The sequence below is a fragment of the Neltuma alba genome, unplaced genomic scaffold (assembly GCF_004799145.2).
Source record: "Neltuma alba isolate B1F8T4 unplaced genomic scaffold, ASM479914v2 tig00012190_pilon, whole genome shotgun sequence".
Taxonomy (NCBI): Eukaryota; Viridiplantae; Streptophyta; class Magnoliopsida; order Fabales; family Fabaceae; genus Neltuma; species Neltuma alba.
Window position 1 is genome coordinate 305,600 of NW_021636730.1, and position 27,054 is coordinate 332,653.

Sequence of the window (27,054 nt, forward strand, 5' to 3'; positions counted from 1 at the left end):
GAGTTGGTCTTTAAGAAGGGTTTAGGTTAACAACAGAATTCGAATTCACGATGCTACGTCATGACCTCATGCTTTGCCAGGTGAAGTTTTGCGCAAAATTTGCTATACTTGTACAGTTGTATGTGCCGAAAGAAGCAGCGCATCCGAGCTTCGCAGTTCGCACTGATTTTAAAAAAAAAAAAACCGATAATCCTAGTAATCGGGCCTGACGTTAGAAATGGAAAAGCCGCGAGGGTTTAGGGTTTAAGCGTGAAGCTTCCGCTTCCCGTATGCCACATTTCCATTCTCCACGTCCCCTGTGTCGAACTTTTCGCCTAAAGCGCTCCTTACCATGTGGGCTATTCGTCGAGCTTCAATATCTCTCAGGTGAGTGTTATGTAATTTATTCGATGGAAAATTGACTTGTTTCTTGGTTTTGTTTTGCTGTGGAATATGATTCTTAAGGAGAAATCGGGCTATGATGGAAACGGTCCCCTCGTTGAGATGCTTCAGTTTTGTGATACATAATAGTCATTTGTTAAAATAATCCAGCAAAGTAATTGAAAAAAAGGAAATTTTCGTGTTACTTGGAGGTGCTTCTGCGTCTAGTTAGCAGAGGCGGCATCTTATAAGACTATACGATTATACGGGGCATTAAGATAGTACTAGATGAAAATAAATTATAAGATTTCTAAAATTTAACAAAGGGTGATTATAATTCATATTTTCGTTACTACGTGTATTACACACTAGACAACTTGCTGCTATATACTGATGTATTGGTTCTGTTGAATTAACTTTTGCCTGAAAGTTTGGCTAATATATGGTTCATTTGGGGGGAGATTGAGCTTCAAGAAATAGTGAATGGTCTTAGTAATACAAAAATGTATAATATACCCTAGGATTTTCTATTGCTCTTTTCGTATGAAGTCGAGAGATGAGTATTGAATGTTCTTTCTCGGACTGTAGATTTTATTTACAATTTATTATAATGAACAACTTTTGAATACGTTTAATGCTTTATAGCACATTGTTTGCAGACTCCGGGGATTCAGTGTAGGAACTTCTTGTGCTTGCTGTGTTAGATTAACAACCAATAAAGTAGATGAGGCTGGTATCATTGAGTCTCCTCAAATACCGTTCAAAGGATCTCTTTCATTCAAGACATTCCACAGTGCGGGACACACATCCGCCGACATTATTGTGCGTCAACTTTCTTCACAAGCTGATGCAAGAAGCAAGAAAGAGGAGGATGATGTGGAACATGAACTGGAGACACCTGTGGGGGAAGGACATGACAGTGTTGGAAAGGTTGTTGAATTAATATCTGAACAAGACTCATCATATGAAGATAAGGGTGTGGAGAATTCAAACAATGAGCTGGAGTTATCAGATACTGAGATTGATTCAACTGAAAAAGAATCACGGGAGGAAGGGATTCAGTCTGAACTATTCAAGACGATCACTAGAAACCCGAGGTTGTCTGTTAATTCTGTTCTTATAAAGTGGGTTGAGGAAGGGAAAGAATTAAGCAGATCAGAGATATCTTTGGCCATACGTAATCTTCGTGTTCTTCGAATGTATGGGAAGGCTTTACAGGTAAACGGGTGAAGATTCCAATCTACACATCTGAAATTTTGAAGTATTATGGTCACGGTTATCAAGATTTAGATCTCGATTTGTATTGTTGTCTTCTGATATAATGTTCTCAAATAACTTAAACTGTCCCAATCCTATGTAAGATTTAAATATTCTTAAATCTCAACAAGATCTCAATCGAAATTTTAAATTACCAATCCAACGACATTTTGGTTTTGGGGGCTGCAGGCTGCCAATTTTATAAACCCTTAGGTCAATTTAAGTGGAAAGAAAGTCATAAAACCAGCATTAACCCTTAATGATATCATGTCCCTGGAGCCTTCCCATGCCTTCAACCTTCAGATCCATTGTTGAAGGTTGATGATGAGATAACTCTAAGATCTAACATCTTTGCCTTTGAAGAAGGAGGATCTTAGGTGCAATAAGTGTCGTTTAGGCAAGAAATGAGGGGCCTTTAATGCCCCAGGAAGTGTGGTTTTCTCTTTTATTTTTATATTCACCACCTGAATGTTTCAAACCACTTACGAAGCTATTTCCTCTTGTTATTGTCGCAAAATGCCCCAACTATTAACATGTCTTTAGTCTAACTTATTTATTGTGTAATTTGAGTATGATGTTAGAAGTGCATCTAATCATGTTGTATTTATTCGTAACTTGTCTATAAAATACTTGTATGATTGTAATTGTTATTTTACATGGGAGTTAGGCTGTCGTGATACTTATCCTATGATTTAATTATTTAGTGTATTGATTGCATGTAATTAAGACCTTAAACTTGACAGCCTTAATTATGCTGATGATTATGAGCTAACCTCTATGACAATTTGTTTATGCTTGCAATTAATGATATTTCATTTTGTTATTCTAGTTTGTTTTATAGCTTGGATGATTTCGGTCTTGCTTTGCAAGGTTTCTAATTAGTTCTCTGTATATATAAGAATTATTGATGCTCATCTATTGTACCTTTGACAGCTTTAGTGTATGCCTAAATCCTAGAGGAAGATTTGGAATAACTTTATCTATATTGTTTGCTGGTTCTGTAGCTTTCTGATTGGGTTGAAGCAAAACGGAAGATTTACCTTACTGAAAAAGATTATGCATCTCGACTTGATTTGATTGCCAAAGTGCGTGGCCTCCACAAAGCTGAGATTTACTTGGGGAGGATCCCAAAATCCTTTAGAGGAGAGCATGTATACCTAACTTTATTGGCTAACTACGTTAGTCAGAACAATTTGGTAAAAGCAGAGGAAGTATTTGCTAAAATGAAGGATTTAAAACTCCCTGTTTCAATATTTGCTTTTAATCAGATGCTTCTTCTGTACAAGAGGACTGACAAGAGGAAAATAGCCAGTGTTTTATCGTTAATGGAAAAAGAGGACATCAAACCTTCTTGTGCTTCTTATAAAATCTTAATAGATGCAAAAGGCAAGTACAATGACGTTGCTGGAATGGAAAAAATTGTAGAGACGATGAAGGCTGAAGGTGTTGAACCAGACATCCAAATACAGCTTGCCTTGGCTAAGCACTATGCATCTGCGGGACTTAAAGAAAAAGTTGAAGCTGTGTTGAAGGAGATAGAAAGGGGAAATTTGAAAGAAAAGAGATGGGTATGTCGATATTTGTTTACAATCTATGCAGACGTGGGAAAGGCTAATGAAGTGGAGAGAATTTGGACAGTTTGTGAATCAGATCCTCGGACTTATGAGTTTCTAGCCGTAATTGAAGCTTGGGGAAAGTTGAAGAAAATTGAAAAAGCAGAGACATTTTTTGAGATGATGATGGATAAATGGAAAAATCCTTCATCCAGGCAGTATGCAGCACTCCTGAGGGCTTATGCAGATAATAATATGCTAACTAAGGGCAAGGATCTTATAAAGCGAATGGCAAATAGCGGGCGTCATATAGGCCCGATGACCTGGGATGCACTTGTGAGACTCTATGTCCAAGCAGATGAAGTGGAGAAGGCAGACTCTCTTTTGCAGAAGGCAATCCAGCAGACCCGGATAAGGCCACTCTATAACACTTACATATATATCCTGGAACAATATGCAAAAAGAGGTGATGTCCATAATGCAGAAAAAATTTTCTATAGAATGAGACAAGCGGGTTTTATTTCTCGGCTAAGTAGCTTCCAGGTTCTAATACAGGCGTATATAAATGCTAAGCTTCCAGCTTATGGGATGAGGGAGAGGGTGAAAGCTGAGATTATTTCTCCCAGTAAAGCTTTTTTGGATCAGTTGGCTGAAGTTGATGCATTTAGAAGAACAACAGTTTCTGATTTGCTTGATTGATCAAATTAACGATCCCCTAATTTTGTTTCAACTTTCTTGGTATGGAGCTGCCATGCGTTAGTTGTATATTACGTTGAGCATTTTGTTTTCCCTCCTAAATGGGACAAACTCACTGCCTTGGCGCTCAATTGCTTATGTCGTTGCACAAATTAGGTTTTTTTCTTTTATCATATTTCATGGGGGTCCGCTATCACGTTCCGGGGTTGAAGTTGTGACTTTCAAGAAGACACTTTCAAATTGTGTCTTTGCAAAGCATGAGGGTGGACGAGGACGAGGACGACCTTAGTGAGCCTGATGAATTCGATGGAAACGCAATTCTTTCCACTCGAAAAAAATATACGTTGTTTTATACAGCTTAAAGGGGATAATTTGTTTTGGGGCTTAGGCCCTTTCTTTGTTATAAAAAACCAAAAACAGGGACTAGTAAATTGTTCTTTTGTCCAGTCTTTTTGATATCTCAGACTCATGCTTTTGATGAATCCCTACTGATATCCCATTTTTCCTTTATCATTTGGGCTACTCCACCTAAATGGCTTCCCTATTTACTATAAACCATTGTTAACTGCAATTTTCAGGACAGGTATACTTCTGCAATTTGAACTTGGTGGATGGTACCCCAAGAAAGTCACAAAATCGCTTGTCCCCTACCCAATCATTCAATAAATAAATAAATAAAATAAAGGTTAAAAAGCATATGTGAATAGCAAGGCCCAAGTCTTCCGTTGGATCTTTTCATTTGTTTAGGTTAGAGCTGCATGAATACCGACTCTTATGAGCACCAAATGCAGATGGTGGAACATGTCCAGAAAAAAGGGGAAGATTCACTTTTAGTGGAAGTTTCAGTCACTTTCATAGATGGAAGATTCAAGGGCATTAACATCCGAATCTATGGATGCGCTTGGATTAATTTTGAGTGAAATAAAATTTGAATAAAACTGGTTCACAACAAGATTTTTTTTGGCCAATGATTCATAAACAAGATTTTGAGTAGAATTATTTTTTGATCAAATGACAGAAGCAAATTAAAAACACTTATCATATAACACGGCTTTTAATAAAAGTTATAAATTACCTGAATGAGTAGTATTGTTATTTACTAAACAAAAATTTTTAATAGCTAATAAAATATAGTTAATACCTATACAATGTTGTGACTAACCTGAAAGAATAATCTTGTTACTTGCTAAATGAAAATTGTTAGCAACCCGTGAAATACAGCACATACTTGTACAGAGGTTGTGAATGACTCGCAATCAGCTAAGAAGCTAACTTATATAATTTTTTGCATCATAATGTCAATAAAATTTGGCAACTTGACTATCACCCTTAATTTTTTGTTGGAGTCGGCTTGCCGTTGATGTAAATAAGGGACATTTATGTCATTTTGCTTTAATTTTTAAAATATCACTTTAAATTGTGCTTTCCTTTTTGTCATTACCAAGTATTAGCATTTACCCATTTCAAACTTATTTTTTGTGTGTTGTTTTTTCTGAAATGACTTTACTGTTTTTAAGAAACAGTTGTTAAATGCAATTTTTAGGGTGGATCACCATCATTCTTTTTTGTAGGCATGGATCTTTTTATTAGAGGCAATCCTATTCGAGACACTGTCCGGTACTAAATATTGACACCTTGGCTAGTAAAAATTTAAACCTTGATTTACTACGTTGTAGGTAATGAGCCCTTTTCACTAAACTCAACTTCCATTAGTAAATCACTGTGGCATTGTCTTGTTAAATCTTCCCAATAACAAGAACATATATATTTTTGCAATTTGAACTTGGAGGAGAGTAGCCTAAGAAAGGTACAAAATTGCTTGTCCTGGCTCAATAAATAAATAGATAAATTAAAAAAAAAGTTAAAAAACACGTGACTAATAACGGATATTTAAGTGAAAACCAAACTATAATTTTAGAAGTAATTTTATTAAATTCAAAATAGACATGTGAGAAATTTTTTTTCTTAATTTAGGTGAAAGTACTTTTTTAAAATGCTTTTGCAACATTCCGATGCCCCATAAGTCTTACGTTGCATCTTTTCTTTCGCTGAGGTCAGTGCTGCATGAATGCTGACTCTTATGAGGACCAAATGCAGATGGGGGAATCTGTCCACAAAGAAGGGAAGATTCAATTTTAGGAGCAGTTTTAAAGATGGAAGATTCAACGGTATTAACCTCTGAATCTACGGATGCGTTTGGATAATGTTGAGCAAAGTAAAAATAAACTTTGATCAAAACTGATTCATAAACAAGATTTTGGGTAGAATTATTTTAATCAAAATACAGAAGCAAATCAGAAAATGCATGTTTGGATAATTTTTCCAACTCCTATCGAAACAGGCGGTGTGTATAAGTAGTGAGCCGAAGTAGCACGGCGATGACTGTCACCCATGCTCCGTTGTGATTTAAAAAAAAAAGAAAAGAAAATTCCATTTTCGGTGAAGCTTAGTCCGCTTCGCACCAATTCCTGTGTCCTGTTCCAGAGTCAAGTCTGGCCTATCAAGACCGTTTACACAAAAACTGGCGTGCAAGGGATTTCGCCAACTATCCCATCCAATAGTTTCAAACTAAGAAACTCAAGAATTCCGGAAAATTAACGAAAGAATTCATTCTCAGGAATTCTCCATTCCTGTATCTTGCACATATAATTTTCTCTGATACAATTCATTCATGGCGATCCTTAAGATAACCCAAAAGCACCATAGCCGCTTCAACAACCCATTCCCTTCTGCTCCATCAACCATTCCCTTTATTCAAGGGTCTCTTTTCGCCAATTCCAAAGCACTGCATTCACATGAAATCTTCCCAATTGGTGATGATTTTCAGCTTTCTTGGTCCTCCGACTATGGTGGATACCTCTCAATTTCGCATCTTTCTCAGCCAAGCCGACCCATTTGGTCTACTATCCCAGGACAGGCTTTCGTCTCCGCTGCACTGGCTGACACCGAAGTGGAAGAAAGCAGAGGTTCCTTCCTTGTCAAAGACAGAGATGTTCATTTGCTTTGCCATCACCAAACCATTGACGATATTAAGGTGATTAATCCATGCGATCGTCTTTCGGAAACTGAGGTCGCCAACTCTCCTTCTGGGTACCTGGGATTAAATCAGAAAAGCGATATAAGATATACACGTCTTCGTACATTGCTGATCAGGGGAAGGATTTTCAATACGACGAAGAACAGAAAGTTGAAGCGAGTCATGCATTCAAATATGCAGCTTAAGGCAACAGGACCCTCTGCCTCTGCAAGGTACTGGGTGTTGTTCAGTCAGAAAACCAATAGTCAGGTTGGATTTCAAGTTAAGACTGAAACACCCAAAATCATTTCACGCAAGCATAGCTCTCCAGCAGTTTCGGGAAAATACCGAGGATTTAAGAAGGGGCTGATTAACCGACAAAGCAGGTTTGCGTGGTTTTGGAATCTTACGAGGTCAGGAGGTTTTGCCTTAGTTTCGTCGGCAGAGGAAGAAATGGCAAAATTGAAAAATCCAGAATCAGCAGACTTCAACAGAATTTGGTTGACGTATGCGACTGACGAGGATGAGAGATTTTACGGTTTTGGGGAGCAGTTCTCTCACATGAATTTGAAAGGGAAAAAGATACCCATCTTTGTTCAAGAACAGGGAATTGGACGAGGAGATCAACCGATCACCTTTGCTGCTAACTTGGTCAGTTACAGGTAAAGCAGAGCACCGGCTTCATATGCTCAACCTGTATATATCAAATGATGTATTATATGTTGTTGAGGTCATTTCACTGATTGGCAGGGCAGGGGGGGATTGGAGTACGACTTATGCACCTTCTCCATTCTACATGACATCTAAAATGAGGTCCATTTACCTTGAAGGATATGATTATACTATTTTTGATCTGACAATACCGGATAGGGTACAGATCCAGGTATTCGATCAGCCTTTTATTTTCTTTTTCTTTCTTTCACTCAAAACACACAGTTTTCAATTTTCTGCGAAATGGAGTTTGCAGATACATGGGAATTCAGTTGATGGGCGGATATTGCATGGGAACTCACCTTGTGAACTCATTGAATGTTTCACAGAAACGATTGGAAGGCAACCTGAGCTTCCAGAGTGGATAATATCTGGTGCTATAGTCGGGATGCAGGGTGGGACAGAAGCAGTGCGTCATATCTGGAATGAACTAAGGGCTTATGACCTTCCAATTTCAGCATTTTGGTTGCAGGTAATTCCTTTGCCCTACACTTGAGGAAAGGGAAGAAGAAAATATTAGGCAGTTTTAGTAGGCTTTTTGATAATCTATAAATGCAACTCGCTTCTGTAGAGACCTTCAGACCTAATGTGAACTTCTAGCATATATTGATGTCACATTTTGATTATTTTGTAAATTTACTTCGAATTTGTAATTGTTGAATAGGATTGGGTAGGGCAGAGAGAAACTTTTATTGGTTCACAATTGTGGTGGAATTGGGAAGTGGATGCACAGAGGTATAGCGGATGGAAGGAGCTTATCAAAGATCTCAGTGCTCGGCAAATCAAAGTTATGACATATTGTAATCCATGTCTAGCTCCGGTACTACATTCTTTGAACACTTCAAGTACAGAATATTTCGCGAGATAAAAGTTGTGGACTGGAGGCCAAAATCCACTTGTATAAATTTGTTGTTTGATCCCCCACAGGTTGATGAGAAGACAAACAAAAGAAGAAACCACTTGGAGGAGGCAAGGCAGTTGGACATCTTGGTAAAAAACAAGAACGGGGATCCATACATGGTTCCTAATACAGCTTTTGATGTGGGCATGTTGGATCTAACACACCCAAAAACCGCAACATGGTTCAAGCAGATTCTACGAGAAATGGTGGATGATGGTGTTAGAGGATGGATGGCTGATTTTGGGGAAGGCCTGCCAGTGGATGCCATTCTCTATTCAGGTTTATTTTCTTCCCCCCAGAGCTTCTATACATCGGGACAACCTGGGACTTTTTCTGAATGACCCATCAGCTGATCATCAGACAGAAAAACATGGAAGTGGGTCAAAGCAAGAAAAGAGTATTGAACGAGGCTCTTTTCTTTCATTTTTTCCCCCCTCATTTGAATTTCATATCCATTTCCAGTGACCAATAGAGATCCAGAATTTCAACAAGCAACGAGAAGATCCAGGAGGCTATTGGCTGGGAAACATGCCTTTGCTTCTATCTACCGGATCTTGTCTTGTTTCCTTTGTGTGTGTGTACTCATATAAGGGCAGCAAATTCAATCTAATTCAATAGGTTTCAATGATGACTTACCACCACGATCACTTTCAGTTAATTGCTTGATTTGTTATGTTGATAATTATCCCACCCAACCAAACCTCCGCGCCACCCCCCCCCCCCCAAAAAAAAATAAAAAGGGAAAAGGAAAAAAAGTTCAGAGCGCAAGAAGAACTTGTTGGAGCTTATGAGTACTAAACTTTTGCACGCTACGTTTCAGGTGAAGATCCTATTTCGGCTCATAACAAATACCCAGAACTATGGGCCCAGATCAACAGGGAGTTTGTTGAAGAATGGAAAAACGACAATTTGGAGAAGGCAAAAGAAGAGGGCTTGGTTTTCTTCATGAGGGCTGGTTTTAGAGATAGCCCCAGGTGGGGGATGCTATTCTGGGAAGGAGACCAAATGGTTAGTTGGCAAATGAATGATGGGATCAAGAGTTCCGTTGTTGGCCTACTAAGCAGTGGAATTTCAGGGTTTGCTTTTAATCACAGTGACATAGGAGGTTATTGCACAGTAAACTTACCTATAATCAAGTATAGAAGAAGTGAGGAGCTGCTTTTGCGTTGGATGGAACTTAATTCATTTACCACCATCTTCCGCACCCATGAAGTAAGTAGCATACACCTGCATCATGACAATTTCTCTCATCATTACCTTTTTTTCCACCTTCACAATCAATTTACATCTAATTTTCAAAAGCATGCATCATAATCAAGAATCTTGCTCAACAATAAAAATATTCATTTCTGACATCACTCCCGGAAAAAGAAGAGTCACCTGCTAAGTTCTATAATTGTTTCTTCTTATCCATTGTTATTTTTAAAGTTACAGAAATGGTTTGGCTATGATCGTCATGGGTCAGCACATTGCGCATTCGTTTCAGGAAATACCGATTTTCTGTATAAATGCTTATTCTTCAAAGAGAAAGAGGGTGCCCATGGAGATGTCTATTTTATAAAATTCCACATTCTGAATAATATGGGTCATCTTAAGGGCCGAAAGAAAGGGATCTTGCAATTTCAATAAACAGCTATTGGAGTTGCATCATATCAATCACTTACAATTCTTCATCTTCGGCAAACAGGGAAACAAACCGTCTCGCAACAGCCAGTTCTATTCGAACCAACGAACATTGTCACATTTTGCACGCTTTGCAAAAGTGTACTCGGCCTGGAAATTTTACCGCATTCAGCTGGTGAAGGTGATTCCCAAAATCGTTATACCAATTTAGTGCAGATTTTATAGACTCAGCAAACAACTAACATGTCCCTTTCGAGTTCTTTCTGTACAGGAATCGGCACAAAAAGGGCTGCCTGTATGCCGCCACCTTTTTCTCCATTACCCAAGTGATGAACATGTGCATCAGTTGAGTTATCAGCAGTTCATGGTTGGTTCTGAGATTCTAGTGGTGCCTGTTCTTGACAAAGGAATAAAGAAAGTTAAAGCCTATTTTCCAGTGGAAGAGACTAGTAGTTGGCAACACATCTGGACAGGGAAAGTGTTTTTTGAAAAAGGAAGCGAAGCATGGGTAGAAGCTCCAATAGGATATCCTGCTGTATTCATTAAGGTTGGCTCCCTAATTGGAGAAACCTTCTTGCAAAACCTTAAAAGTTTTGGCATTCTTTAGAGGAGTCCTCCACGAAGGAGAGATGTAAAGCATTGGTCTAACGGTCTAAGTAGTTCTCTAGCAATGTCTTTTGAGTACCTGGTTCAAACTAAATGTCAGTGCAATTAAATTTATGTACAGAAACAGTTGAAAGCCCTCGATTATAAATGTCATGTTCATTAGGCAAAGCATCAAGAAAATTGCAATTATATTCCGTTCCCAAAAAAAAAGAGCTCATTCTCCCGTATGAAAACATTATCTACAAAGCAACAGAAGAATTGCTGACATTGTGAGAATAAAATGTTCTTTTAACAGAAGGACAAACTAGAATTGCATGTGTAGTTGTAGCCTAAGAATCCAAATTCTAGAAAATGATAGAATAACACACTGAGTGAGCTGCCTTCGGCTAAATATCCAACCACTTGAAAACTCGCCCCTTCTAAAGAGCTTTTTGTCATTCAAATCTGTGCTCTATTCCTACTATTAGTTGGAACAATTCCTATACCGAACCAGCTATTTACTTATGTGTGTAGATCGCGGTATTTTTAATCATTTTGATCATTATTTCTTCCGTCCGAATGCTGTTTTCTTCATTGATGAGAGATTAAATCCACATCAACTGGCCTATCACAAAAACTCGATGTTGTGCAGTTACTTCCTAACACAATGGAGGACTAGACATTTTCAGAATTCGCTATCATGCATCATAGAAAACATCCTATTTGGGCCTCTGTAAACATCCAAAATCATCGATCATTTTGGCCAGGGATACATTGGCAAAAATTCCATCAAAATCAAGGCCAAGCCTTTGATCCTTCACAAACAGGACAGTGTTTGGAAACAAGAAACCAACGGATATGATGCTAGGTGCAACTCAGCGGGACCACTACTTTAACTGGAGTCCGGCGTCTCACACCTTGGTTATCTTTGTTAGATGCTAACATATTTGTCGACTCAGAAAATTCCATCTTCTATAACAGCCTATTGAAATTTCATCCCTCATCCTCTTTGACTAATAAACATTATTAGCAAAACATTTTGCTTTGAACTTAACATCACAACACTAACCAGAGTCAAAAATCTTAACACTGTTTCCCTCAAACAAAAGCATATTTAGAAAAAGGATACCTGACAACTTTTCAACTCTTCTGTCAGCTGCTCTAAAAAACTAGGACAGAAACAGAGAGTCATTTTCCTTTCCAATTCTTCATTAAATCAGAGCCATATAATATGCATTGAGAGAAGCATTTGACAAAAAAGACATAAGCCATTAACTTGACAACAAATGACGTTTATACTTTATATATAGCGAATCTTCAAACATCAATTGCTGCGCAGATCATACGCTTGGCGTTTTTATTGCTTGGACTTTCTTGCGAAGAAATGGACGTCTTCCAACTTTCAAACAGCAAGACCGAAATGACAATCGCTCATTCTTAAAATTCACAGGTAATTTATACTGGTATTCCATGGATAAGAACAAGTTAAGGTTATACCTTCATGAGTAAACCAGAGAGTTGAACCGCATCGCCCAAAAGCATAACGAGAAAACATGCAAACCCGTTTGTCTAGTAGTTATTCTTATTTAGGACGCTTGAAACTTGTGCTTGTATTATTTGATGGCTAAACAATGCGACTTAATCGCAGAATCCATCAGCCAGCAAGGCCATGAGGCAGGAATGAACTTGGTCTTTATAATTTCCTGGTAGAAGCAGAAGAACAATTAGATGATCTTCAAGTAGTCTCCTGCAAAAAAAAAATTGTTGCCGGAATTAGTTTCTGCTTTTTGTATGCACCGGTCGCGCTCTCGCTTACGGGATTCGAATATTTTAGGCGCATATTCTCTGTTCCGGTTTTTTTTTTTTTTGGTGAACATATTCTCTCTTCCGTTTCAGACGCTACTTTATTTATTTATTTCTTTATCTGTGAATCGTTCTTAAGTTAAAAGTTTAATTAACTAAGGATGCGTGTGTGTGTGTCTTTTATTCTTCAAAAAAAAAAACAGAACAAATAGATGGTTATTTGAATGGGAACACCATCATAATTAGCTTCCGTCATGTTTTCTTTAGCAGTGAAATCCTGTTATCAAATATAATATATGAATTTAATTAGATTAGATTAAGAGGATGTTTGGGAACAAACAAAAACATTTTAAAAAAGCATCTTAACATAAGCTAATACGAAATTCCTCTTACATACTTACTTTATATATTATAAAATTATTTTTAAAATTATGATTTGGTTTTCAGTCAAATACCCCATAAAATTCACATTACTTCATTTGGTATTTGTATATGACTAGATATTTACTTAACCTGTAGGAGATTTAGGACCCATTTGGATTGACGGTAAAAAAAGTAGCTTACATTTAATTTGATTTTTAGAAAAGTCAAATTAGGTAATATGATTTATGTTTTAATTAGCTTTTATAAAACTCAGTTTATAAAAAATAAAATTATTTGGATTATAACTGAATAAGTAAGTTTAATTTGTAAAATAAACAAAATAGGTATGACTTTTATTAAATAATAAAAAATAAATTTACAAAATATAATAATGTTAAATTATGTTAACAGGAAGAAGTTAAATCTAATGAATCAAATATATTTAAAAAAATTAGAAATATTATAAGAAATTATTTATGTAAATATTTTTTTAAAAATTTATTAATAAAGGAAAATACAAAGAATCCGGAGAAACAAAAGCAATCAAACAGTAATAAAGAAACAGAAAAACAAAAAAGAAACAAAACCATCAAGAAAATAAAAATATAGAGGGAAAAAAATATTAACACCGTGGAATAGTTGACATATATTGTTCCAGCAGCAATAAGCACGATTTGATAGGTAAAAGTAGGTGACGAGGGCCTGTGCCACTAGTAGGTAATTAAGTTACTTTTGGCCCAAATGGGTCAAAAATAAAACGGCTTTTTGTTCATAAGAAACTTATTAAGTCATTTGGACGTCATTCTTTTACCATCAGTAGTCCAGGGGAGATTGCTTCTCCGGCCTAAAAGGCTCCTTTTGTTTTGTTTCATTCAAATTTCACATAAACCACATAAGCATGAACTCTTGTGCAGTAATTTACGAGTAGTCATGACATACTAGAAAAGATTAACCCAAAATGTGGGATTGTAATTCTCCCACTCTTAGAAAAAAGACCGATCCACTAAGCGTAAACTGCTAGTAAACGACATATATTCTGAGAAAACTGAGGGAAAACTCAAGCACATCGTAAAACACTAAACACCATATGTAGAGCTGGGTAGAAACCTGGAAATAATCTACAAAAATTGAATTGAAATAATACATTGAAGGTTCATCCGGAATGCCAACATAATTTGTACGACTAAAATACAAACCTCCAGTGATGGACAAAAGAAAATTACATGAATGCCATGAAAATGTGTTTCGGATCAACTAAATGGCAGCCATTGCCCAAAACCAAAAGGGAATGAAGTTTCTTCTTCGTAGACGTAGGCCATCGCTTACCACTGGAGGAAAAAATTGGGCGATACTATGTTGCACTGCAGATATCAAGAGAAATATTGCTTCAAATGTCTAGTTGATCACGATCTATCATACTTGCATACTTCTGTATCAACTCCTTCCGAGCATCCACCTAATACAAATTTAAATTACAAACTCAGAATACAACATAATAAATTAATAACTAATAATCTGATATGTTGAGTCGTCATCCAAGAATTCATGCGGTTAATGCATTTTGCTTAATGTACCATTAAGTTCCAAAATCTTGATTCAAATTTAGCTTACAGCTCTCCCAAGATTATCAAACGGGTAAATCACCTCCAAGGACCAAGCATATCATTCGATTCTACAGTATTCAGTTTCATGACTACTCAACCACTATATGATGTTTTGTCATCATTAGTTGATATTTCAAAACTGAAAATATCCACTTAATACCAGCAAAGGACATGAAATAGCAGAAGATCTTCGACAAATTATTAACCCGTTCTTCTTTCAATGAAATCTTGCATTAGAAGTCTGAAGTTGCTTTGCTTGCTGTCGATTTTTTAAATTCAAAATGTGTATACCGTCATATTCTTCTACAGTAATCACCAAGAATTGAAAAGCTTCGTTAATACAAATCACCATAAAATAAGACAGCAATAAGGCAAATTACCCGAGCTCCCATAAGGGAGGAGAAGACAACATTTGCCTCGGCTACATCCTCAATCATTAATCGCTTCAACATTCTGCGTTCTGGATCCATTGTTGTCTCCCATAGTTGTGAAGGCATCATCTCCCCAAGTCCTGCATCATAGAATTTAATCTTGTAGAATAAAAGGGTAGAAGTGCATAAATTAATTGACCTGGAATTTTTTACACCAGGACTCCAGCATAATACAAACTTTAGTCCACTTTTGAACCAATGTATCTATCAAGAAGTGCACAATCAATGTACAAGCAACAAAATAATCATTACATAAACCACTGAAGGAAAGGTATGCATTTTAAAACTAATAATCATCTGCAATATTTTCCAATTGGGAGCAAAGGACAATCCTAATTAAAAAGTATGTAGTTCTCCAAAAGGGATAATAGTGGAAAACAAGCATGCATGCAACACAAAGTAACGTAACTGTTCATACCTTTGAACCTTTGCAAGTTGTATGTTGCATTAGGAGGGAATGAACTTCTAAGCTTTCTAAGGTCAGCGTCATCATAGCAATAGTATACTTGTTTTCCCCTTTCTACCTGATTATTTCATATAAAATAACTGGAAGTTAGCTTGAATTTGCTTCCTGTGCAATTCCCCTCAATGAAAACCCTTTCCTCTTTCACTGGGGAAAAAAAATCAACAACGAAACTGAACTATAAGCAAACCTTGTAGAGCGGTGGAACACCAACATATATGCAACCTGCATCAAATAAAGCCCTCTGAGGGGAAAAAAAAATTATACTGCATCAATCAAATGGATCATATAATTTGCATTTACTCTCTAAATGAATTGATCTGGTTTTCTTCATAGAAGTGAACTTTTGTAGAATTTTCCATCCTTTACCTGATATCTGAAGAAAAATGTCAATAGTAGAGTCCGGATATGAGCACCGTCTACATCAGCATCAGTTAAAATGATAATCTTGTGATATCGGAGTGCATCCTTTTTAAAATCCTCTCCCTGATTCAGCCAATTGGTTTAAACATTTACGTTGATACAGGGACAATTACTAACAGGCAATAAAACTTAATGCTATGCATGGAATATTTTTTGAATTCAGTTTTGGGGTTAGTTAAGGTCACTCACCCTACTACATTCAAGATTACACCTAGTGTCCCTTTTGCACATGGAATTGCCTCTGCATATAGCTCAACGATTTTGGACACTGAATTCCCTCTGAATATAGCTATATGATTTCTACGTATTCTTCCTTTATTCCTCCTTTCTCTCTTCGTAAAATCTCTTCAAACCTTGAAATAATTGCTATTTATCTAGTTTCATACACGTCTCGGTAGGAATTTCTAATATCTTAAATACTGGCCCTTGGGACTTTGAACTTTAACAAGATAGCTTGGAAACTGCATTTGCTACTAGAATTTTGGATCACTTTGTTTTTTCACCTTATTTCTGCTCCTTTATCAACATCCAATCAGTACAGCCAGACACCAGTTCAATATAAGCTTAAAATCATAGATCGATATCCAAGAATGTTTCAAATTCTTGAAGCAACTGGAACATGATAGCCATGTAGGTTTGACATGTGAGCAAAGCACAGGCGTGGACCATAGGCTGATTTTTAATTTAACCATGAAGAGAATGGGTTCAATAAGATCAGAGTCTCAATTACTTCCTGCCATGTCAAAAATAAGTTCAATAAATAATGTATAGGGAAATTCAACCTTCAATCCAAGCCCGAGAGCAAGAATTAGATTTTGGAGTTCTTCATTTTTGTAAATCGCTGCTTCATCCTTCCGTTCAACATTTAAAATTTTGCCTCTCAGAGGAAGAATGGCCTGCACCATACATTGTCTGATGAAATCATACAGTCGTACAACACTTAATGTTTATCAGTTAGCAAGAATATGGCCAATATAACAAAATAGGTAAGTCGCAAATACAGAATGGATATAATTACAAAACGAGAAGCCATCAAATATGTCATGGACCAACCAGCAATGAACACCAGAACTTATTATTTTAATTGGCCCAAATGTCAGTAAATAGCAATGATGAAAAAGGTGAAAAATACGTGATATCAACAATAGGGGAAAACGAATCAAAATTGTCAGAAATGCATCCAGGAATATGAGAGCTAAATACATATGGCAACACTACAGTTGGAGCAATTTCATAATATCATAACATCAATATCATTAAATTGACTCTGTTCTTCTTTTCCTCAAGTAATTATAAGCTTTCATGAAAATAAAGTTAAAAAAAAAAAAAAGAACTTGTACGAGTGATAATATTAACACTATAGATTCATTTACTTTCTGTCGCACAAATGTTATCAATAATGTCCATGGGTGGTAGAAATGGTCATGCAAGAGCAATTTCATTATTGTTAAAATGAATAGAAGGTTATGGCTCATAAAAATAATTTCCCTTGAAAATCGAAGCTTTTGTAAGGGATGATTTCCTATTAGTTATGGATATCATGATTTTTTTTCAGGGCTTTGCCCATGCCACTTCCTTATTATCAGCTTCAAATACTTGCATAAGGTCATTAGTGATTTCATTATAATAGGATTTCATCCCAATATTTATAATTTACCTGGAAACGCCTGTCACGAGCTTGTTTAGCACTTCCTCCAGCAGAATCACCCTCGACTATGAAAATTTCTGCAGTACATAAACGAAGAGACACATTTCATTCAAACCATAGAAAACTACTCTACCAGGAAATAAAACCAAAGGGGAGTGCACGCAATGGGGAAACTGACATGCATCAAACAAGCAGTAACGTACATTTCATTTCTAATGAAGACGGGCCAAAGCATACATACTTAGGATCTTGGACACAGTACATTAAGACATTCCATTTCATGAAAAGGACCATACAAACGGTTCAGCTTGATCTCAATTTCATTAAAATTGTGTTTAAGTTCCAGCCTACAGCATTCTGACAGAAAAACAAGTAGGGTTTATCACCTGATGTTTGTGTCATGAGTTTCAAAAGTTGAGATGCAAATAACCAAGGAAAATATAACAGTTCTATGGCAATGTGTAGTCTCTGGTGCTTTCAGTTATAATGCGATGGTATTCAACCCAATATTCCATCCACCACACTTCTTTGGATAATATAATTTTATGTCCTCTTTGTTGGTCTCTGCCAATGGTTTCCTAAAGCGGACATCTCTTGTGGATCTTCAGAGGGAATGAAAGGCCTTTTTGAGAAAGAACCTCATTATTTCTTGTTTGGAGAGGATATTTGTCATCGTTTTGTAACTTTCTGTGCTTTTCTCTCTTCTCATCAATTAATTGTTTAAAAAAAAAAAAAAACAAAGAGAACCTACAGAACAGGTCAGAGAACATCAGTCATATGATCCACAAGTGTCTATCTACTAAGTAGAGAAGAAAATTCATGAAAGAAGGGCCAATTATATACCACATTCTTCGGGTTTCGTAGATGAGCAATCAGCTAATTTTCCCGGAAGAGATGAAGATCTCAATACACTTTTCTGTCTCACCAATTCTCTTGCCCTTTTAGCCGCTAGAGCTGCCTATTTAGGAGATAAAGTCACATGAGAAAATATAACAAATAAAAAAAAATGGAAAATATGCCCCTTCTGGAGCAATTGTGTCAATGAAACATTTAATTTTGAAAAGTGTTATTTAGAGATGTCTACCTTAAAAGCATTTAGAGCTTTAGAAAGTATCAAATCAAGAACATCTGGATGCAACTCCAAATATTCAGTAATGTACTCTTGAATAGATTGATCAACCACTTTTCGCACCTCTGGATTTCCCAACCTTGTCTTTTCAACAGCAAAGAGAGCAAGAAGGAACCACAGAACGATATCAAAAGCAGGGAGAGAAATATGCCATGGAAACTCCAATATATCTAGTATTGCTTAATACTCCAAGAATATCAGCACTCATTTATTTGTAGTAATGTAAAATAAGCAGTACCTTTGTTTGTCCTTCAAACTCTGGATTTTGGACCTTCACTGAGACAATGCATGTTAGACCCTCTCTCACATGCTCACCACTTAAAGCAATGTCCTTATCCTGCAATAAACAGACACTACTTCATAAAAATGAAATTTCAATTTCATTTGTGCAGCAGCGTTAGTTGTCCTTTCCTCATAGAAGAAAAATATAATGATGGCATTGCGCAACCTAATCAGGACCCTCCCACCATAAAAACCTATAATAAATGAACAAAAAGTAGAAACAAGATTGATGGCGTGGTAAAGAGAGCTGTTATGATTGCTACCGGTTGACCAACTAACTGTACCATGGTTTATGCTAAAAGGGTCAGTGGATGGGGGAGACAGGAGGAATCCATGCTGAAAGAGTAGGAAGGAGTGGTTGCAGGTTATTGGAAGAGTCTGAGTAAGATGACCAGCCCAGGATAAAGGGAGAAGAACTTATTGGAGGAGGTACCGGTGAGAGTACAAGCATCTAGCTTCAGTGCCACCAATTGTCTCTTTGATGTGCTGGTGTTTGTGTGCCCACGCACGTTGTGCGAAGATGGTCAGTTGGCCTGTAGCAACTCAAGAGACATGTCACAGGCATCATAGTACTCTTATTTATTCTTCTCTAATTCATTATATGAGTTTCACCTGCAGTTTGTACTCAATTTATAGTCCATGCGCTTTTAGTGTGTGCAATGATGCATTTGGTGTTCCTGTAATATGTGACAATCTTGTGTATTGTAATCTGAAGAGTGCCGGTGTGATTTTCAAGTGCTTTACCCTTTTCCGTAAGAGGGAAATCCCTTGTCCAATAGAATATCAGCCCCTGGGCGATTCTTAGCAGGGAATCCCATCATATAAATAAATGGCTAGTAATAGTAGTCATAAAGTGGCTCACTGAAACCAGGAAATATATTGGCACCATTCAATTAACATGTATAAAGCACGAGTATAACTTATGAGACAAAGTTATTGGCTCTTATGCAAAATATTCTTGTATATTTAGGAGAATAGACTGGCACCATAAGAAGAAGAGGGAAAATAATGTCAGGTATACCTTAATAAGTTTTGACTTCTTCGCAAGATTATTAAGTGTTCTTGTCAATGAAGCCTTCATACCATCAATGTGGGTGCCTCCATCAACAGTGCGTATACTATTAGCGTATCCAAGTATTGTATCTGAATATGCATCTTCACACCTAGGAAAAGAAGAAATAAACTGAACCAAACATACTCAAAAGGAATCAGGAATAATAATCAAACACTGGCAGAATATTAAACCATCGGACATCTGTGCTCCATTGAGCCTTAATTATAAGGCAACGTGCTTACTCCCTACTTGGTCCAAAAATATAAGGCAAAGGTCTAGTGTTCATAATTTTTTCCCAATCCTACCCCTCCATTTATTGTCGATCTCTTATGTTTCAAGGGATTTGGGTTTCTTATTAATAATGATTCGTTTCAATTGGGCTTTTTTTTTTTTTTTTGAGTTGACAACTGGGCACTTTATTGTGGACGTTAATTTCAATAAAGGGCAAAATTGAAAAGTCACTTTTTCTAAAAAAAAAAAAAAAAAATCAACTACTACCTAAGAATTGTGTTGTTAACTTCCCCTATAGTTAAAACCAAAGGGACTGTGCCCCATTTGGAGGCAGATTTTGACATACAAAGTGCAGTAAGATACAAAAATTTCTTTAGTTATCCTTGCTTATTATTAGTTTTTAAACTGCCATATATAGCAAATGAAAACTAGTCAATGCTTACTAGTAGTGCAAGCTCCACGTATAGTGGAGAGACTCCTGACGCACTTGGAGGAGGAAAAACCAGTTAACAGAAATTCAAGAAATGCAGAAGTGAACAGCACAAAAGGCCATACCATTGAAGAGCAACATCCATTGAGATTCCATCCGCTTCTTTTCTAAAACTCAATACGTCATGGAGAGCTCTCTGGATGACAAAGAAATTAGCCAGCAATCTCTTAGCAAGAAAATAAATGGCACATGCAAATATATACTCAACAAGCACTTTCATACCTTAACAATCTTAAAAAGAAAAAACATTTTTCAATATAAAACTTCAACATAAATGCAAAAAGACCTTATCAGTATTAAGCCATTTCACATATTCAACCAATCCTCCAGCGTAAAAATACTCATTATACTGTGTCTTCTCTGGATCATTATCTTCTTTCCGAAGAGTTATAGTAAGCTGGAAAAAGTAAAGAGCATAAAGTAAGATGTTAAGCGGATTTAAAAAAAAAAAAAAAATGTTTCCACTGATGTACACGTACACACATATAAAACAAAAGGATGCGAAGTGTTAACAATATCTGTTGAGCCCAGTTAAGTAAGTTGGCCTTATCTATTAAACAAGCTAATGTTCAACAAGAAGCCCAGACTGTCAACTAGGAAAAAATCCACTGCTTCTATTAAACAAGCTAAACTGGATGTTGGCAGAAATTCAGTCACTAACCATCATATCTCATGAAGCATGACTAAATTCTTATATCGAGTTATCCAAAGACAGACCAATTCCAACATAGTTAGTGAGTGCTAGAGATTAGACAGACGATGCAACACGGTGAATCAAATCAACAACTTTACCTTCGGGTTGAGGAAAGCTAGCTCCCTAATGCGCCCAGCAATTGTGTGGTAGTCAAACTGAATAGCAGTGGTGAATACTGCACATTCAGCAGAGATCATAATGAATCAAATGAAAGTCCTTGGCAATAAAGAACAAATAGCTCTCAACTTAAACATACAAATAACCATGCATGATCATATAGACCTTCTTTGTCAGGCCAAAATCTGATGCATGTCCCTTGACGATCTTTTTGATCAGCAGGAAGCACATCAAAAGTCAGAGGCGTTGTTGGCTTCCCACGAGAATATTTTTGCTTGTATTCCAATCCGCCACGCCAAACTGTTACCTCAAGTGTCTGAAGTTAAATATCAAGCTTAGACTTTTAGATAACTAACCCACATTAGCAATCTCAAATGCTGGGCAGAAAATTGTTCTCATGGCACTGTTAGTTGTCTAATATTCATCATCACAGTAATTCAGAAGAATCGCCTAAAATATTAGGGCAAAAAAAGATCTCGTGAATGGAAGGGGAGAAAAGAACCAAATAAGGTTCCACAATCGTAGACTTTGTCTTCTTTTTTTTTTTTTTTTTGGGGGGGGGGGGGTTAGATTAATCCAAGAGAACACAGTTCTTACCTCAGACAAGGCGTTAACAACAGATAAACCAACACCATGCAAACCACCGGAAACAGAGTAGCCACTGTTTGTACCCCCAAATTTACCACCTGCATGCAGCACCTGCATGTCCCAGAAGACAAATGACCTTTTCCCGAAAATAAAACTGAAAAGTGATCAAGATGCCTTAAATGAGCCCATTAAAGGCATGCTAAATGGTAATAACAGCGTAACAGATCAAAGCCCAAAATTCAGGCTTCTTCAATCCAGTATCTAAGGCATATTTTGTCTATCAGGAACTTTAAACCACAAAACATGCACCTTTCACACTACAAGATTTGATGTTGATGAGTCGATTCAATTCCTCAAACATCATCAATGGATATGCAAAACATCACACGTGAAGAATATTCAGGTTATTACAGACTTGCTGATCAGATGATGTTCTTGAGCATAAAGAAGTCTAAAGGCAGTGAAAACTAAAAACAACAAAGATCCACTCAATGTGTTAGATGAGAGAAGATATCAGATATCAAGTTCAAGAATTGACAGCTCCACTGAATTCAGTTTTTATAAGGTCAAAAGATTTAATTGACCAAACTTGGTCTGGGAAGTTCAGAGCTAAGGCTAATAATAATCAGTTAAAACTGATAAATCATGAGAATATAGAGTGCTAGTGAATAATAGGAACAATGATCAAAGAGGGGAAACAACTCTCTTTCTCAATTACTTCTTCAAGAAGACCAAGGCATTCCCCACATTTTAAGCCAAACATAGCCCTTTTGTGGAGTAACGGAATAAACAAAACAGGAAATTTGGAATTTAAAATAATGGTGTCCAGAGAAACAATCATAAACCTTTCAGAAACAAAATAACAAAAACAAATTCCAAGATATATTAAGTCTAAAGCACATGCAACAGTACAGTACCGTCAACACCGTCTCCAGGGCAGACTTTTTAGTAACTGGATGTGTGTCAGTAGGAATCTGCAATTCACGAGTAAAAATGATGCTTAGTTGGAATTCAGCATGCAGTTGATATGGCTCTCACAACCACATGCGAAAATTATATGTAAAAGCAAGTTTATTTGATTTGGCATTTTCATATGAAAAATACCAAACAGAATATATTCTAATTTACAATATGAATTTCAAATTTAGAATGAGATGAGATGAGTTTTCCAGAATTGATATCAATATTAAAGAGTGGTCAGGTATTGCATTTCAATTTTTAAAAATAGCTCAAGCAAGAAGATGCGTAATAAATAGTTAATACTACAATAGTGCCGCTATTCTATAGATGACAAGCATAACCATGACATTTTGTCAGAGTATTAGTGTGAATAATGCTAAACTTCAAGTTAATGTCAAATAACGTCATAGCTACATGGAAAATGAACAAGGAAGCGCAACCAAAGCAAAAGTAAAATAAAACACATCTAGTCCATGGTAAAATAGAAACAATCAGAGATTCAATGGTAGATGACAAGTCATACCCCTCGCCCATTGTCAGTGATGCTCACAGAATCATCAGCAAGCAAAATAACATCTATCTTTGAAGCAAAACCAGCTTGAGCTTCATCAACAGCATTATCCAAAATTTCATAGACCTAAGGTAAGAACATATATCACCTTTGATCAGATATATTTCAACTTTTATATTAGATAACTGTGATGAGAGTGAGAAGAACATGCCAAATGGTGCAGTCCGCGTGGACCTGTGCTTCCAATATACATTCCTGGCCTTTTTCTAACAGGGTCCAGTCCTTCAAGTACCTAGATGTATCACACAGCGATTAGCCCATTGTGTTGGGCAAAGCATTACAAGAATAATGATATAATGTGACAAGCACATTGAAGTGATGACATGGGTGAGCACCAAAAAATTTACCAACATCTATCCGCATTCTGCGGTTAATTTAAAATTTCATATACTAATACAACCCACTAAACACCTGAATTTGATCAGAACCATAAGCTTTGGGGCTTTCACTTTTTGGAAGAGCCTCGGTTGCTGAGCTAGATGATATATATGCCCTTGGAGTGACTGTTTTTGGGACCACATGATGGCTTGAAATTTTACTCAGCTGAAAAGACGCCCTGAGGAAAGCAACACAAACCGTCATCAGGCTCATACTGGAAAGCACCCGTTTGTGCATCTCCCAGCATCTCCGTAAGAGCAGTTAAAAGTGTACTATTGTTGTTTTAAAAATTATTGCAAACAGTTGAGAAAAATACGAGTAATCAAATTTTATTATCCAACTCAACCAAAAACAACTATTAGGTTTCATTCGGATGCTTCCGGAAAAAACTTTTAAGAAAATGAGAGGAAAGCACCCAACAAAAGTATGCATGCCCGCATTGAAATACCAAAGCTATCAAGTTTGGGGGGATATACTGCGCAGGCCTTATCCTAGTTTAGCAAGGTAACTTAGCTATTTTAGTTGTTTCTCGACAAGGGAACAGAAACGAAAACGGGAAAGATAAAGCGCAGCTAGAGAGGGTACCTGGGTATGAAGAAAAGGGAAGTCCGAGAAAAGGAAAAGGACGAAGAGAGTGAAGAGGAGGAAGAAGAATGAGAAAAGAAGGAAGAGGTGTGGAAGAAGCGAGAGGCCATGAAGCGAATAGGAAGATACGCAGAGGAGAGTTTGAGAAGAGGCGCCATCACCATGAAGTATTTTGTGGCAAGGCCGGAAAATTTTTACATGCGGCCTGGTGACTTTCCCCCAAAGCGTCAAAAAACATAAGTAACATCACGAGCCGCCCATATCTTTTCTTCTTCCCTCCGCCAGGTACACCCCTCGTTTAAAATCGGGATTAAGAAAAGAGGAATTTATAAGCGGAATTTCAGGCACGGCTTTTTTAGCCGTTGCCCATTTAAAAAAATTTTTTTTGGTACAAGTCATCTTCTTTTCAAATTATTTTAGATTTGAGATTAATTTCTGTTAAACCAGAAATATTAAAGTCAAAATCCTTTTACACGAGTGTGTTTTCCAAGATTAGAATTTATTTTGTTTTCTTTATAAAAAGTGAGACCACTTACTATATTAACCAATGGCTTGTTGGTTTTAAATTTTTTTGTTGCATTTAATGTGTTTTTATTACTCCCTCTGTTTTTTATTATAAGTGACATTTGATGCTTATGGCATATTCTTATATATAAGAGACACTTACAAGTTGTCTCTACTTTTTTGTGTTGATTTACTATTTTACCCATATTTATTATCTCCAACTTACACTCTCTCTCCCTCTCAATTCTCTTTCTTTTAATAATTTAATTGTTCTCTCTCATGCTCTCTCATTATTAATGAGGGTATTTTTAGAAAAAAAATTATACTTTTTACACATTAATTGTTCTTAATTAATTTTAACTGTTTTTTTTATTAATGTACTTCGGTTATTTGTCTCTTATAATAAGAAATGGAGAGAGTATCATTTTAACAATTGCGGTATACGAAGCCTGATTAAATCAATGCTTTTGGTAGTGAGCTTCTCTCTCTCCTTCTCTAGAGACCTTTTGAGTGGTGAGAGCTTCCTTGTTCTCGTATTTGGACGAGCAGCTTTTATAACGCTTCCTTCTTTAGCATTCTCCATCAAAGAAGATGTCCATCTCTTGTTTGTCATTATGTGTTTATGGGGTTTTAGTGGTGTTTTTTTTCTTTTTTGTTTCTTCGACTCTTATCAAATCTGTGGATTTTGTTTGCAGCACCTCCTTTTCTGATGTTAGGATGAAAGGTAATAGTTCTGACCTAGGCTTGATGGCATGGATTTGCATTTTAGGGGAAGGTTTCAGTTAATGATCATCCTTGCTTTAGCTCCAAATACTCTATGACAGTCGTTGGTGTCATTCAGCGATGGCAAATCCAAGATGTTGATGAAGGGTATGAGTTTCATCAAGCGGTGCTGCTCAATGGGTTACCAAAAGAAAGTTCTCTTCCTCCCTTGGCGTCGTTTATTGTTGCTGGTAGCTATGGGTGTTCTAGCTTCTATGAGTTTCCCATGTTTTCTTCTCAACCATCTTTGGTTGTTCTTTGGCCTACAAGAAGGATGGGTCCTTTGAGATGGTTTTTCAAACCACCACCCTTTATTTTGGCATCAATGGTGATGACAGTATTTTCCTCCCTGCACATTCCGGTGACAGAACAGTAGGGCTCCCTGGTAAACTTGACAATGGCTATTCCTTTGGGTTTATTTTACTAGTAGGGTTAGAGTTTGTGCTGTTTATGAGCTTTTAGTTTGCTGGCCTTTTTGTTATACCCCTTGCTACGCCTGTTTTCCCTTGTTTCTTTGTTCCCATATTAATGAAAATATATTTTCTTTGGTAAAAAAATAGCTATTGTATATTTGTTTATTTTTATTTAGTTAGTATTTATTTAAGTTTTTTTAAAGGTTAAGTTTCATCCTACATTTTGAAATATTTTCTTTTCCATTTTAATACTTCATGATACAATATTTTATTGAGAAAGATAACAATAAAAAAAGCACGTGAAATTTGGTATCCCATTAGCCATTTATCAAGGGCCACATGATAATACGCAAAAAAAATCATAAGAATTACTCCCAAGTCAAAATAGCTCTTTTGTTTGAATATGATTAATTAGTTTAAACCTTACTTGAATGTTGTCCCTCCTCCTGTAACAGATAATCTTAGCCTTGAATCAACATTAGATAGCACCCAAGAATAAGATCTTCCATCACGCACACATCTCCTGATTTGCCCTAAGTATTATGATTTATTATTAATACCCAACTTTTAACTCTCAAATAAGAAAAAAGCCAAGTGAAGGGCGGAAGACAAAACACAAAAAGAGAGAATATCTAAATATGAAGAACATATTGAATACAAACAAAAAAGAGGACTATGAGAGCGAAAGGGTGACAAGAGAGAATACCACCTGATAAAAAATAACAAAAGAATAAATGTCATGAACCAACAAAAATTGGAGCATAGAATATGAAGGATGCACAATCACTCACAACAATTTTACTATTATCAATTTGTTGATATTATATGTAAATTTAAACTTAAATTTTATCATTATAAA

General features: G+C 36.5%; 3 protein-coding genes and 1 long non-coding RNA gene across 5 annotated transcripts; 2 read left to right on the top strand and 2 right to left on the bottom strand.

Annotated features, from left to right (window-relative positions):
* The first annotated feature begins 100 nt into the window (after positions 1-100).
* LOC114724468 (pentatricopeptide repeat-containing protein At1g80270, mitochondrial) lies at positions 101-3,997 on the top strand. The gene is made up of 3 exons (XM_028910825.1): positions 101-366; positions 1,020-1,578; positions 2,622-3,997. Exons 1-3 carry the CDS (start codon positions 332-334, stop codon positions 3,867-3,869), a joined length of 1,842 nt encoding a protein of 613 aa, XP_028766658.1. The 5' UTR covers positions 101-331; the 3' UTR covers positions 3,870-3,997.
* A 2,271-nt stretch (positions 3,998-6,268) lies between these two features.
* Positions 6,269-10,923, top strand: LOC114724474 (sulfoquinovosidase). Its single transcript, XM_028910830.1, has 8 exons — positions 6,269-7,544; positions 7,633-7,765; positions 7,850-8,065; positions 8,258-8,413; positions 8,521-8,773; positions 9,315-9,706; positions 10,182-10,298; positions 10,389-10,923. The coding sequence occupies exons 1-8, from the start codon at positions 6,538-6,540 to the stop codon at positions 10,722-10,724; spliced, it is 2,610 nt and encodes an 869-aa protein (XP_028766663.1). The 5' UTR covers positions 6,269-6,537; the 3' UTR covers positions 10,725-10,923.
* On the bottom strand, positions 6,921-12,426 carry LOC114724475 (uncharacterized). Of its 2 annotated transcripts, none has more exons than XR_003738314.1 (3): positions 12,200-12,426; positions 9,621-9,721; positions 6,921-6,960 (listed from the first exon to the last, which is right to left on the bottom strand). It is a non-coding gene; the product is annotated as an uncharacterized LOC114724475 (long non-coding RNA). The 2 variants fall into 2 exon arrangements; XR_003738315.1 differs by lacking the exon at positions 12,200-12,426 and adding an exon at positions 9,875-10,185.
* Positions 12,427-13,956: 1,530 nt separating this feature from the next.
* LOC114724486 (DNA gyrase subunit B, chloroplastic/mitochondrial) lies at positions 13,957-24,790 on the bottom strand. Its single transcript, XM_028910841.1, has 21 exons — positions 24,517-24,790; positions 23,965-24,109; positions 23,705-23,785; positions 23,506-23,619; positions 22,940-22,996; positions 22,032-22,133; positions 21,600-21,750; positions 21,416-21,492; positions 20,910-21,020; positions 20,689-20,759; positions 19,870-20,011; positions 18,805-18,903; positions 18,522-18,650; positions 18,281-18,395; positions 17,447-17,514; positions 16,572-16,685; positions 15,736-15,852; positions 15,557-15,610; positions 15,322-15,427; positions 14,853-14,983; positions 13,957-14,324 (listed from the first exon to the last, which is right to left on the bottom strand). The coding sequence occupies exons 1-21, from the start codon at positions 24,678-24,680 to the stop codon at positions 14,256-14,258; spliced, it is 2,217 nt and encodes a 738-aa protein (XP_028766674.1). The 5' UTR covers positions 24,681-24,790; the 3' UTR covers positions 13,957-14,255.
* Between the last annotated feature and the right edge of the window lie 2,264 nt (positions 24,791-27,054).